Consider the following 13,049-nt stretch of genomic DNA (forward strand, 5'->3'; position numbering starts at 1 on the left):
ACATTTCTTGGAAGTAATTCCAACTTACATTTATATATTGTATTAAAGTTGACAGAATGCAGCCCGTATCATTTTCCACAGTAACACCAATACCGGGAGATGGCCATTCCCACTGTACAGCTGTGGAAACTGAGGCACGCACTGATCACGCGTTCATTTAAGAAACATACACATGGAAAGCCACGGGCCTGGCTTTAGCGCAGCCACAGAAATGCAGCGCGATGCGTGAAGCTCAGCTCAGTGGGAGGAGGCAGAGAGGGTCTATTTAGTTTCAGATGTTGTGATTGGTGCAAAAGCACACCAGGATGTCCAGAGAGCTGGGGGAGTACAGAGCAGAGGCAGGAACCCAGCCTCCTCTAGCGTGGGAGAGGCAGGAAGAAAAGTCAGAGTGGCCAAGGATCCCCGGCCGCTCCCCTCAACTGAGCCTCTGAGAAGGCAGGAAAACCGGTGCACAAGAGCGCAGCACCGTTAACACACCTTGTTTGGCATCGAGTGTCTGTGGATGACTTGTGGGCGTCAAATCGTGAAATGATTTGCATGGCACAGGGAAGCATCTGGGATGTTTCTGGAGGTGACAGAAAATTACTGAAAGATTTCAACCAAGGTGGTAGAATGATCTGTGTTCCGGGGAACACCTGTGGCAGCAGCAGTGAGCTGGGGTGAGTTGGCAGGTGTGTAATCCCAGGAAGAAAGAGCCAGGTGGTCTAGGCGGTCCTTCCGCAGGGTCAACACAGAGGGCAACAAGGCCAAAGCAGTGGACGGAAGGAAACGTAGCATTCACAGAGAGATACATAACTAGATCTACAGATGACGCCTCAATTGCGCCAAGATACACACCGAGTTGTTTACAGTCGAAATGACACAATGTCCGAGAATCATTTTGAAATATTCCAGGACAAATGACAACGAAGGGTAGAAATAAAAGGTAGCAAAATATTGCAATTGTTGCATCTGGAGAGTGAAAAATATCTAGAAATGTGTGTGTATGTAATGTGTACTTTTTTCCTTTTACTCTACGTTTTATCCTAGCTTTATTTAAGGAAAAATAACTATACTCAATGACTATGAGGATCTTGATAACTTTGAGGAGAGACATTCAGTGAAGTAGGCATTGGTGATATAAGCTCGAACAAGGAGGGTAAAGTGATCACGGACGACGTTTTAGGGAGGAGGAAAGGTCAGGACACAACAGGTGCAGAGGGTTCTGGGGTCCCGGGAAGGTGTTTCCTTGGTGGTGTTTTTGGGAAGGGGGTGTCTTGAGCATGTCCACATGAGTAAGGGAAAGAAGTAACAGAGAAGGAGATCGAAACGGGAAGAAAAAGGCTACTGGACATACCCATTTGGCATGCAACACAGCTGGAACTCACACCAGGTCTGCGGAGATGCCAGCGTTCTTACCCCCATGCACGTTACAGCTGGACTTACAGAAGGTCACCCAAAAGAAGCCTTGATCCCTCTGAGGCAGAAGCTCAGAAATCCAAAATGTCTTTTTTTGATCCACTGAGGACCTCCAATCGTCTCACTGACAGGATCCACACCCCAGGTTGCTGCAGTGATTCATGCGGGTAATGGGTGTCTCAGTGTTTTGGGAAGCTGTAACACATGCTATAGTTTCGGTATGTGTCCCATCCAAACCTCATGTCCAAATTTCATCCCCAATGTTGGAGGTGGCCCTAAGGGAAGGTGTCTGGGTTATGGAGGCAGATCCTTCATGAATAGATTAATTCCCTCCTGGGGGTGGGGGTTGAGGGATTTCTTGCTCTGCTAACTCCCAGGAGGCCCGTTGTTTAAGAGCCTGGTACCTCAACCCCTTGCTTCCTCTCTGCCGTGTGATCTCTGCACACACCAGCTCCCCTCCACCTTCCACCATGAGTGGAAGCAGCCTGAAGCCTCACCAGAATCCCAGCAGATGTTAGTGCTGTGCTTCCTACACAGCCTGCAGAACCGTGAGCCAAATAAACCTCTCTTCTGAATAATTACTCAGCCTCAGATATTCTCTTATAGTGATGCTTGACAGGGACATGCCACAGGGATGATCCTTCTTACTAACTGCATGCATCCCTCCAGTCAGTATAACAAAGCAGAAGAGTGCAGAGTGGTAGGTCTGCACGCACAGCAGACATGGACTCCACTGGTGGTGTTTCTGCAGGTTACTGGCTGTGTCTCTTTGGGTACGCTACCCTTCTCTGTCAGTTTTAATCTATAAGATTGAGTTAATAGTGCCTACATTGAAGAGCACTGTGAGACGTGAATAAGATAAATGTGATGAAAACATCTGAGTTCCTGACATACAGGTAGCCCTTTTAAGTATTAACTTCTTGTAAATTTCTCTCTCAAGACTTAAAGCTGTATCGCCTACACATAGACCTGGAGAGTCACTGTACAGAATGTCTATCTGTTCCCGTCACAGACTTCCTCTTAGCCTTTCTCTTAATTAATCCATCTCATTTTTTCTACATCTGATGTTGAAGTTTCCCCTCAGCCACCGTGTTGTCCACCTCTGGCTTTTGTCTAGTTCCTTGAATTTTAGTAACAGATGCACGTATCAACTCAGAAACAGGCACACAGTACCTTTATGGCGCTGGTGGGCCACTGTGCCATTTTCCCCACAGTCTCCTGCCTGCTGATCCACAGGCTACCAATTTTGCCGCCTGAAGCCTCACTTTGAATTAATGTCATCAAGGAATAGTTGACAACGATCTCAGTCTCTTTCCTCTGTCAGATTTGACAAAGTATGTTCTAATTGTACAGTGGGTTATTTCCAAAAATACACTCCCTTAGCTTTTCCTCAGTGAAATTCACGTGTCACTTGTCTCTCCCATCTTAAGATCTTCTTACAGATTTTTCAAGTCAACTAAGGTTTACTATCAGAGGCAAGTTTTGTTTTAATGCCACATAATTACCCCATTATATCACATCCTTCCAAAAATTTCAGGTGGGTGTCACCTGATTAGATCCTAGATTAGATCTGATTAGATCCTAGACCTCACTCCCCAATGGAAGAGGCTCCATTCTTCTTCCACAGACACTGTGAGCTTGTATGTATTCCCTCTGAATTACAACTCATCATCTTTTTTTGTTTTGGTTTGGTTTTTGGTTTTTTTTTTGAGACAGTCTCGTTCTGTCATCAGGCTGGAGTGCAGTGGTGTGATCTCAGCTCACTGCAACCTCTGGCTCCCTGGTTCAAGCGATTTCCTGCCTCAGCCTCCCGAGTAGAGCTGGGACTGCAGGTGCACGCCACCACACCCAGCTAATTTTTGTATTTTTAGTAGAGACGAGGTTTCACCGTGTTGGCCAGGATGGTCTCCATCTCCTGACCTCGTGATGCGCCCACTTCGGCCTCCCAAAGTGCTGGGATTACAGGTGTGAGCTACTGTGCCTGGCCTAGAACTCATCATTTTTAGACCCATGTTCCTCCTCCACTGTGACAGCCCAAAAAGCGGGTTCCGTTTTGTTCATCTTTCTATGCCTGCACCTATTTCAGTGCTTACTACACGGCACAGAATTTGTTAAGCAAATTCATACAGTTGAAAACTTTCTGTACAATTTCTACAATTTTAAAGAAGCCCAAGATCTTTTGATTAAGTGCAACTTGCATGTTTATCTGGTTCCAATTTACTTCTCCGAGTAAGGACTCTGATACCGTATTCCTTAAAAACGAATGTTGAGTTTCTGCTAGGACGCAGGGTCAGGGCGAGTCATCTACTGCTGCACAGCCTGACCTACGGGTGACGTTTTATGTTGAGGCAGTGTCAGCCTATTCCTTCCACCACACATCGACAGTTCTACAATGCAAAATACCCATGCCAGACCTCCAAATATTTCACAGCGGTTCACCTAATTTTGCAGACTGTCTTAAACCCTCCCTTTAGACTCAGTAACCCTGTCCTGGGAACATTCGGTCCATCAATGCCACTCTTACGGAATGGAAGAGCAGGACATAAGGAGATTGATGTACGGAGTCAAGTGGGTCTCATGCTCGTGACCTGAATACTGTTCTTCCATGGACAAATCTGGGCACATAAAAAGGCAAGATGGAGTCCCCTTGTCCTCTTGCCCTTTAAAACTTGAAACCATTGGCAATGAAGTTAAGAATTTGCTCTTGGCAGATGAAATAACCCACCCAAGGACTTGGAATGGGAATCTCCACATCTTCGACAGTTGAAAAATGGAAACAGGAGACAGCATTTGCTACAGTTTGAATGTCCGTGTTCCCACCGAATTTCTTACGTTGAAACCTGATACCCGATGTGTTGGCATAAACAGGTGGGGTCTTCGGGAGGTGATCAGGGTCATGAGGGCAGAGTTCTCAGGAGCAGGATCAGGGCCCTCATCAAAGAGGCCCAGGGAGCTTGTTCACCTTTCTCCACATGAGAACACAGCAAGAAGGCTCCATCTATGAAGCGAAAAGCTCTGCCCAGACATGGAACCTGCTGCCACCACATTGATCATGAATGTCCCAGCCTCCAGAACTGTGAGCAAAAAATATGCCCAGCCTTAGGTATTTTGTGATAACGCAGCCTGAAAGGACTGAGACAGCATTCTCAATGCAGTTGTTTCGCTACATTTTTCCCACCCATAAAGAAATCAGAGGGATGTGTGACCGTCAACCTGCGCCAGATCCCTAAGGAAGTTCTCCTTCCTCAAAGCCATCATAAGCCCCCGTGCCTCGGCGGACAGTGAGGAAATCGCACATCCCAAGAACTTGTCACACTGGTAAAGACCAGGGCATCTCACGTTCTCTTTCTGTAATTTTACAATAGTATCTTTTAAAAAGGTTAAGACTGAGAACATCAGTAACACACATTAGAAACGCACCACCGTTTTCAAACAGCTAAGGAAGGGAAAGGAAAGGTGTTGGGATTAATGTATTAAGGTTTTAGATTGTTGGAGGCGGGGGGCGGCACGATCCCCAGCTTCTGCACCTAGCATAACATGGACGAATTGCAGACATGGAGACCCCACGCCACCGCCTTCCCCCATTTCCCACCCAGCAAGACGTCCAGAGCAGCCAGTGTAGATGTTGCGCCCTCACTGCTGGGTGAACAGGAGGCGGATAAAGGATGTAAAACTGCCTTCTGGGGGGAAGAAGCTTGGTTACCTGTGGAACCAAAGGGTCTGGGATGCGGCTACAGCAACACCAGTAAGCTCCTGTGCTACCAGGGGGACTGACCATGTCAGGTGACACAGAGAGATGTAGGCCAGGGTTTTGTTTTGTCCTAGCACAAGTGTTCTCAGCCCTTCACTCCAATGTCAGCTACCTATTAAGGACTTTGGTGTTGCCACTTGGTTTCGGATGCACACCCTTCTCAGAAGAACCAGCCATCCAAGAGGAAGGAGGCTCTGAACAGGGAGGCATAAACCTCAGCTGAGTTAGACAAGCTCTGCACTTGATGCAAAGGCCTTTCGGATCATCAAAGGCCTTCCGAAGCTGCATTTTCACCGCAGTGGTGCAGAGGGCTAGAGGCTCGGGCCGGGGGAGGGACGCCCACTGCTGTTCAAAGTTCCATTTCCTGCCCAGCCCATCTGGGAAGCCACATTGAGGAACTTATCTAGTCCGTTCTTTCTTCAGCCAGTAGAGACACAGTTATATCTTTTAATTTAAAAACACATTTTATCTTTTTAAATTAGAATCTTTATTGCATCTGATTGATGGTCCTGTCTCATTTTCGCTGTCTCATCAGTAAACCACTGCAAACCACAGTGCCAGCCCCTCTGTGTCCCCACGTTTGACACAGTAATTTCCTCCAGGTGTGGCTGAGTCAGAATTCCTTCTGTGTCCATCCCTATACGTCCTGTATGGGTGACAGTGCAAGGGCAAGAACAGTGAGTGTATTCAGTGGGGAAATAAGAGGTGCTGTGGAAAAAACTGAGAAAAACACAGCATCTTCCATTACAAACAGTGAATGTCCCGGAGTCCACAAAAGAGTTGAAAAAAAACCACTCGGGCCATCTGGGCATCTCTTCAGATGAACGATCTTGTGAATCATCCTAAAATTCTTCTATAAATAAAGAGCATTAACACTTTGGTTTATGTTCAGCCAACAAAAATAAATAACCACAGATCAAAGCGGGCTGTCAAACGATTTAAGACACCCTCTGAAATTGGGGAAAAATGTCTTACAAATCTCAGAACTCCAAGATGTTTTTATTTATTTCAAATTCCAATAGAATGAATATGTTTTATCTAAATATTTTTATCACACAACTAAAACATTGAATTACTTTTTCAGAAATAGAGTTAAATACATCAATCTAGTTACAAATTCTAATATAAAGAGTACAAAATATAATGTTATAAATTGTATTTTAAAAAAGGAAATACAAATTCTATGGTCTTTTGCATTTTACTGCCTCAAAGTAGAATTAGCAAAGCTGATGAAGAATGAACATTTTCCCTTGGGCGGGTGGCCCCTGGGTCACTTCCCACAGGCATGTTACCGGGCTCCAGACTGTGCTCCCACCAACCACGGCAAACAAAGGCGTCCTCCTCACTTGAAGTCCTGGCCTGTGGTGGTGTCATCTTTTTTTGCTCAGTGAACAAAACGTTCTGAAATTAGAACTCACCAAAGTTAAAAGCAGTGAAACAACATATGCTACTTAAGACGTTTTGAAGTGGAAAGTAAAGCTATATGAATGCCGTCCTTCCTTCCTTCCCTTTTCTACAGCTTGGAAACCTCTGAGAATTTGCTGGGGGTGGCAGAGGAGGGTTTGTCTAGTTGGAAGGAAGGAATGTTGGTAGACAGTCTCCAGCCACGAAAGCCCAGGAGGTGCCCTCTTCCACACAGCAGACCAAGCACTGCACCCACTTTCGTTGATCCAGAAGGCATCACGACTGACCCCATAAGCTACACCCTATCTCTCTGTCCGAAGAACAGAGGCCGACCAGAGTTGCCACTGTGGAGAGGCACCATGGAGATGAAGCTTGCCCTTTCCACACTCAACCCTGCGCCCTGAAGGCGTGTGAAACGATGAAACCCACATGTCCCGGAGCCCCTGCAGAGGTGTTCTCGTGCCCTCAGCGACCTGTGCACAGCGGCCAGATCGGGGCGGTGGCCTGTCATACTAGGCGTTCCTTTCTCTGACGAAGTAATTGTATACAACTCCCAACTGCTACTTCCTGAAGCACCTGCTTTTCAGGAAACCAGTGTCTTTCTTGGTTTAAAAAATAAATAAGTAAATATTGGGGAACCTCTTACAACATTTAATACTTTTCACAGCCTCAAAGGCAAAATTCACCAGGCTTTGAAGCCAAATCTGTATGGTGCTGAGAATGGAATCTGTCCGTCTAAGATGACAATTTAGACCTTCCAGGAACCAGGCAGAAAGGCAGGCAGGTACAGTGGCTGATTTCCCAGAGAAGATCCTCAATATCTGACTTTTGAGAGAATTTAAATACTCATTCTTCAAATGAAGGAATACAAGTGAACAACCTGAAAGATTTTTAGAAGCTCATTAGCTGTGTGTTATTTGAATGCAAAAATGAGGAAGAGATATGAGCAGGAAACAGGAAGAGTGTGGGAAGGCAGGCCAGGGTGGAGCCAGGCCCCAGCAGGGGCAAAGCGGGAAGCAGCGAGCGGAAAGCAGGGGAGAGACACGGAGAAGCTGCAGTGTAGACAACCAAACCCTTTATTGTCTAAGTTACATTAGACGCAACACTGTAAAAAATCCTGTTAAGAAACAAGGAAACAGCAGATCGGGAGAGGTAGTAGAAAGTCTGTAACAGTCAGAAGACAACGTACAGAAGTGTATCATGCAGAAATTACCATTCGGAAAAAAAGGGAATCAAACAGTGGCTAAATAAATAAGAAAACACAAATCATATTAAATACTATGACCGAACTGACAGCAACAAATTAACAAACCAACACAACACTGATGGCTGGTGGAGGAGGGCCGCGCACCCCGGCCTGCCCACAGCTGGCCTCAGGGGACGGCATTCTTGGGGGTGTCCCCCCAGTCTGTTGAGCTGGGTGAAAACCTTCCTCCTGCACTCTGCACCCTGCGCAGCCCCGCAAGCTGACTGTCCTCCACGCCTGCTCTCCTGCAAGCCAGGAAGGATCCAGCATGCGGCCGGCAGGACCCCAGCACCAGCCCACTCCCCACCAGACTCTCCAGGATGGAGACTCGCCAGCAAGACACCTCCAGCTCCAAAGGCCAACTGCACTTTTCCATGCCGCTTCTGAAACAGTAAAAATGTAGACTACACTTTTGTGTCACTTTGGGTATAGAATTTCTTTTTAATAACTAAAACACAGAGAAACAGGTCTGGGTCACTAGTCCCTGACATTCCTAACAGTCACCGTTCACTTTCGGCCAAGAAAACAAAAGCCAGAAAATGCAGAATGATCACTGTAGGGAAACTACTGAAATGATTAAACATAAATCAACACAAGAGTCTTCTGATTTCTTAGGTGGACAGAGGAATGTGTCTCTGCAACTCTGCTCAAAATAACTTTACAGAACAGCCAATTATAGTTGCTTAACTGTATCTGCATGGACATTCCTAATTACACCAACAGGACAGATCATTTTCGTACATATCTGGTGTAAGAGTATCAGAAAAAAATAAGTAAAAAAAAAAAAAAAAAATATATATATATATATATGCTAGCCAGTTACATTGCATTGTTTGAAAGTGTTGCAAAGTAACCTGAACCGTCAAGTAATTTAAACTCAGTAACATGTAGAATCCAGAACCAAATATTAACTAATAACAATAACAATAATAATAATAATATTATAATAATAATATTCAACAAATCATTAGAACAGGAAACCCACACTTTAGGGTGTGTGTGTGTGTGTGTGTGTGTGTGTGTGTGTTTAAACTAGACTTTGTATCAGAAGCCCACTGTCTACAAAAACTGCACTAATCCGTTACTGTATTAAGTAAACTGTTGCTCTCACCAGTATTAAAGGTTAGGATAATTTCTGTACATGTAAAATTATTGCTTTTTTGAAAAATATATTTAGCATGCTCGTTTTAATCCATTTCCTGCCTTTACAAAATTTCACAATTAAAAAAAAACCTAGTAAAGCTTTTGCAAAAAATTTCACAGAACATTTTCATTCAAGGCAGCAGTAACTTTTGATAATGCATAAAATCATATGTGCAAAAATCTGAAACGCTCAGAAATATTACCATCACACATAGTGTCACGGCAATGGGAAAAGAAAATATTTATATCTGTGGAATACAATTTCAACTGCGTACACTGCATGGTTTAAGATCCTTTGTTATGGGCCTTAACCCCCACCACAAAAACTCGCATTTGCATTACTGAGGAAGAGGTATATAAAGCCGTCCCCCACCCAAGGGGCTGGTGATCCCCACCCTGTAGGAACAAAGTTACTCATCCTGTGGAGGTCACCAGGCCCAGGGAGAAAACACACCCACTTGCTGGGGTGGCTCAGGGAAGGGGCGGGGAGGCAAAGAGTGGGGACAGAAGGTGCCAGAGCTCAGCACCCTAGTTATCTAGGGCCCCTGAACCTGCTCAGGGATTCTTCTGCCATTACTAAAACAGGTCCGAATCGGGAGGACTCAGTGGCTAAATAATTTGTTAAGACGTATAGTCTTCCTTTGTAAGCAGTTTGCAGAATGTAGCCCTGTTACAAAAAGGTCCTGAGAATAAACAAGAAGCCTGCTTTTCTTAGTGTTCCACTAGCTCTCTTCCGAGGCAGAATCTACGCATTGCCACAGACTTGTCTCCTTTGCCGGATTCGCTCAGTTCGAACGGTGGAAAGAATGGAACAGGCACACGGCCCCCAGGGAGAGTGCGACGGAACCAGCATGAGGGTCCCATCATCATGCCCCTCCACCAAGCCTGCTTCCCACAGCACCTGAACGTCACCTCCTTCCCCTCTCATTTACTATTTTAAATACCCACTAAGACAAGGAGAGGCAGTAGTATTAATACTCGATTAACCTCAAATCCACCACGGCTTGTTCTGACATCATCTCCACAGTCCCTCTTAGCATGGGAGGCCCCTGTGACAGTGCTCAGCCTCGCCACTCTGTCCAACACACGTAACAAGTATCTTTTTTTCCAGTGTCTCAAACTTGTCTTGAATAAGATAGATGCCTTGTGCCCCTACTGTGCCTGCCAGTACTACTGTTTATTATAAGAAAATATGGGACTATGGGCGATGAGCACGTAAATGTGTATATAGTATCTACATGTATTTCTAGAGTATAGCATCTTCATTTATTTCTGAACGTTTAACAAGGAGAGGCATCTGCCTTCAGGTTCCACTCCAGCGCAGCGGCTCGGGATGTGAGGTGTCTGCTCAGGAGTTCTCCGGCTGTTCTTCCGTGGAGTGGCCAGGTCACAGGTGGGAGGCTGCTGGGACGTCGTGAGGGTACTACTAATGGCCGTTACGGGGACCTGGAGTGCGTCGGAAACACGCCTTTAGGTTCCCTTTCTGAGAGGCACTGTCTGGACGGTACCTGTGTTAGAATGGTCTCTCCCCTGGGTGAGAAAAAGGAAAAGAACAGGAGAAAAGCTCATTTCTGCCTTTTGGTTTCTAAATGCATTTTTCCTATTAATTTTCTAATCAACATCCAAGAACACAAACAATGATCTTCACAGAGCAAGCCAACCAAGTCGGCAAAGGGCCCCGGGCTTGAGCTGTAACTCATTCTACAAAACAAGCACAAAGTAAGTTTAAATGTGCCTTGCTGCCTTAAAGAGAGGCGGCTTGAAAAAGAATCATTTCCAGTGTGATTTAGAAAGGATCATTCGACTTCTCTAATGGTTTCACATGTAAGAATGGCAGATGATAATGTCTGAACCAGCTCTGGAAAGAAGGTTACACGTTGGCAAGATGAGGAGGAGGCCAGATTGTAAAGCTGTATAGTACAAAGCGGATGTACAAGTGAACGGTAGTTCCAAAACAAGGCTGAATTTGGGGCCATACAAACAAAAAGAAAAGCACGGCTCTCACATACGTCTGTCAGAACTTCAGCGCGTTTTCACCCATTTCCATAAACAATTACCACACTGGAAAAAGGGAAGGGGTATTCTACAGTGAACTGCGAGAGAAAACCAAGCATAAATGGGGGTCCACAGCTTTCAGAGAATGCTCTCCAATGACATGTGAAGCATCCCTGTTTGAACAATAGCGTTTACAATCTGAGGACAAAAAGAGTATGGCCACATTTATCTTACTTAACTGCATTAACCTTCAGCTAAAATCTTGAAGTGAAACTGACCACCAGAAATTAACATGCATATATAAACCAAGGGACTCATGTAAAATTCTAACTGTTTCCAGCTAGGCCTATAGGAACCCCAGAAATAATGGCGGAGTTGGGGAAGGTCTGGTTGACATAATGAATTAAAGGCTTTTTTAAATAGTTCCAGAAAACTCCTACTTACAGCTGGCTCTGTGTTCATGACATCTACCAGTTGACATGTAGTGGAAGTCAGAAAGATACTCGACAAAATTTTATGAGGGGTTAGGGGGTGGGTGCAGTGGTGGAGACAGCAGTTTATTTGAAATGTTGGAAACAGTAACAGAATGAGAGATGTGATAAAACTTCCCTAAGTAGATGGCGAATTTCCTGCAGTAAACGGAGAAAGATTGTTTTACATTTTTGTACAGCAACATCAGGCTGTGAAGAGATCTCTGAGGTTCTGACGGGAAGTATCCATCATCAACAGGGCTCACCAAGAACCAATTCCAAATACGTTCGGGAAGGAAAATGGTCTTCGTGTTCACCAGAAGAAAACTGGGAGTTATAGTCAGCTGTTGGGTGTTTGGCCTTGACCGTCTCTGCATAGTGAAAAGAGACGTCAGGGACCGTAAGAAGTGGTCAGGGGGTGCCTATGAACACGGGGGCTTTGTGTGCCTAGATTTCACATGGACGGCACCCCCAGGGCACATCCACCTGGGTAACTCTTCCTTTGGACCAGAAGTCAGACTTGCATTGGGTTAGGCATCAGTGGACTGTTCCAGAGGCGACAGGAAGACGGCCCTCTGTCCACGAAGGGCTAACGTTTCACATTACAGGGCTCGGACGGCTTTAAAAATATTTATTTTGGAAGCACTGCAAAGTCCGGATAAGCCAAACAACTAGGTGGTTAAACTGTGTTCACAAATCCAGATGCAGAGATGCCTATTTTCGCTTCGTAATTGAAGGGATGTGTTCCAATACCTCATTTTTTAAGAGAGTTGTTTTAAGTTATTGATTCACCAGAGGCCACCATGTCATTATTCAATAAAGCAGCCCCAGAGCATTTTTAAGAAATGAATAAAACATGGAAGAAAGGAGGCACAGAAATATTCAAATTAAGTGGACACACTGTAATCTTTTGAGCACATCCACATCGCCTTGTCCTCCTGAGAGGGAAAGAGCAGTCAAAAAATGGGAAGCCTGCTTTTAGAAGATTTCGCTTTTCCTTTTTGCAGCTGTGAATTGTGGGCTTTTCAGTCATGCTGAAAGAAATACTATCTTTCTTGAAGGTATTTCCCTGTTGTAGGGATGGATATTGACTACTGGAACTTTATGAGGTCTACTTTCTCTTTCTTTTAGTAAGGCAAGGGAAATGTGTACGTAGTGGTGGGTGTGGATCGATGGCCTGCACACAAAAAACCCGCCATGCCCCAGGACACACGGGGCACCTCTCAGCCTTCAGAGGGAGGTCAGCCTATAAACAGGGCTTGTGGTCAGCCACGCAGGCAATGCTAAGTGCCTGAGGACCAATTATGCACGACGCTTTATTGACTAAAACCTTACCCAACAAGCCGTAAACAAGGGCTATGTGACTGGGGTGATTTTGGATAAGTCACCAGGTCTAATTCATGATTTTTGGTAGCATATATTTAGAGAAAATGGAAAATGTGTTTTAAGATGCTTCTTTGGTTTAATAAACAAGAAAAGCTTAAGCAAATGAGCTGAATTTCAAACTCTGATCTGTGATGCTGAGACTCTAAAAGTGATACTGAAAATAGATTATGCATATATTCAAATGTACCAACCTACGTGATTTCTCCATCATTTGCATTATAATAGCCACAGCTAAAAATGAGACAAATTAGGTCGC

At 45.0% G+C, this 13,049-nt stretch overlaps 1 protein-coding gene across 7 annotated transcripts in view; it reads right to left on the minus strand.

Moving 5' to 3' along the window:
• Positions 1-6,120: 6,120 nt before the first annotated feature.
• Positions 6,121-13,049, minus strand: part of ZNF516 (zinc finger protein 516) — a 139,473-nt gene continuing 132,544 nt past the window's right edge. For 6 of the 7 annotated variants that reach the window (XM_030925720.1, XM_030925719.1, XM_030925723.1 and 3 more), the window contains one exon: positions 6,121-10,472. In XM_030925720.1, coding sequence (XP_030781580.1) covers positions 10,413-10,472 — 60 coding nt within the window. In that variant the 3' untranslated portion in view covers positions 6,121-10,412. The remainder of the gene's footprint in view (positions 10,473-13,049) is intronic. The other variant, XM_010355244.2, reaches the window with a different exon arrangement.

Source organism: Rhinopithecus roxellana, chromosome 21 (assembly GCF_007565055.1).
Source record: "Rhinopithecus roxellana isolate Shanxi Qingling chromosome 21, ASM756505v1, whole genome shotgun sequence".
Lineage (NCBI taxonomy): Eukaryota > Metazoa > Chordata > Mammalia > Primates > Cercopithecidae > Rhinopithecus > Rhinopithecus roxellana.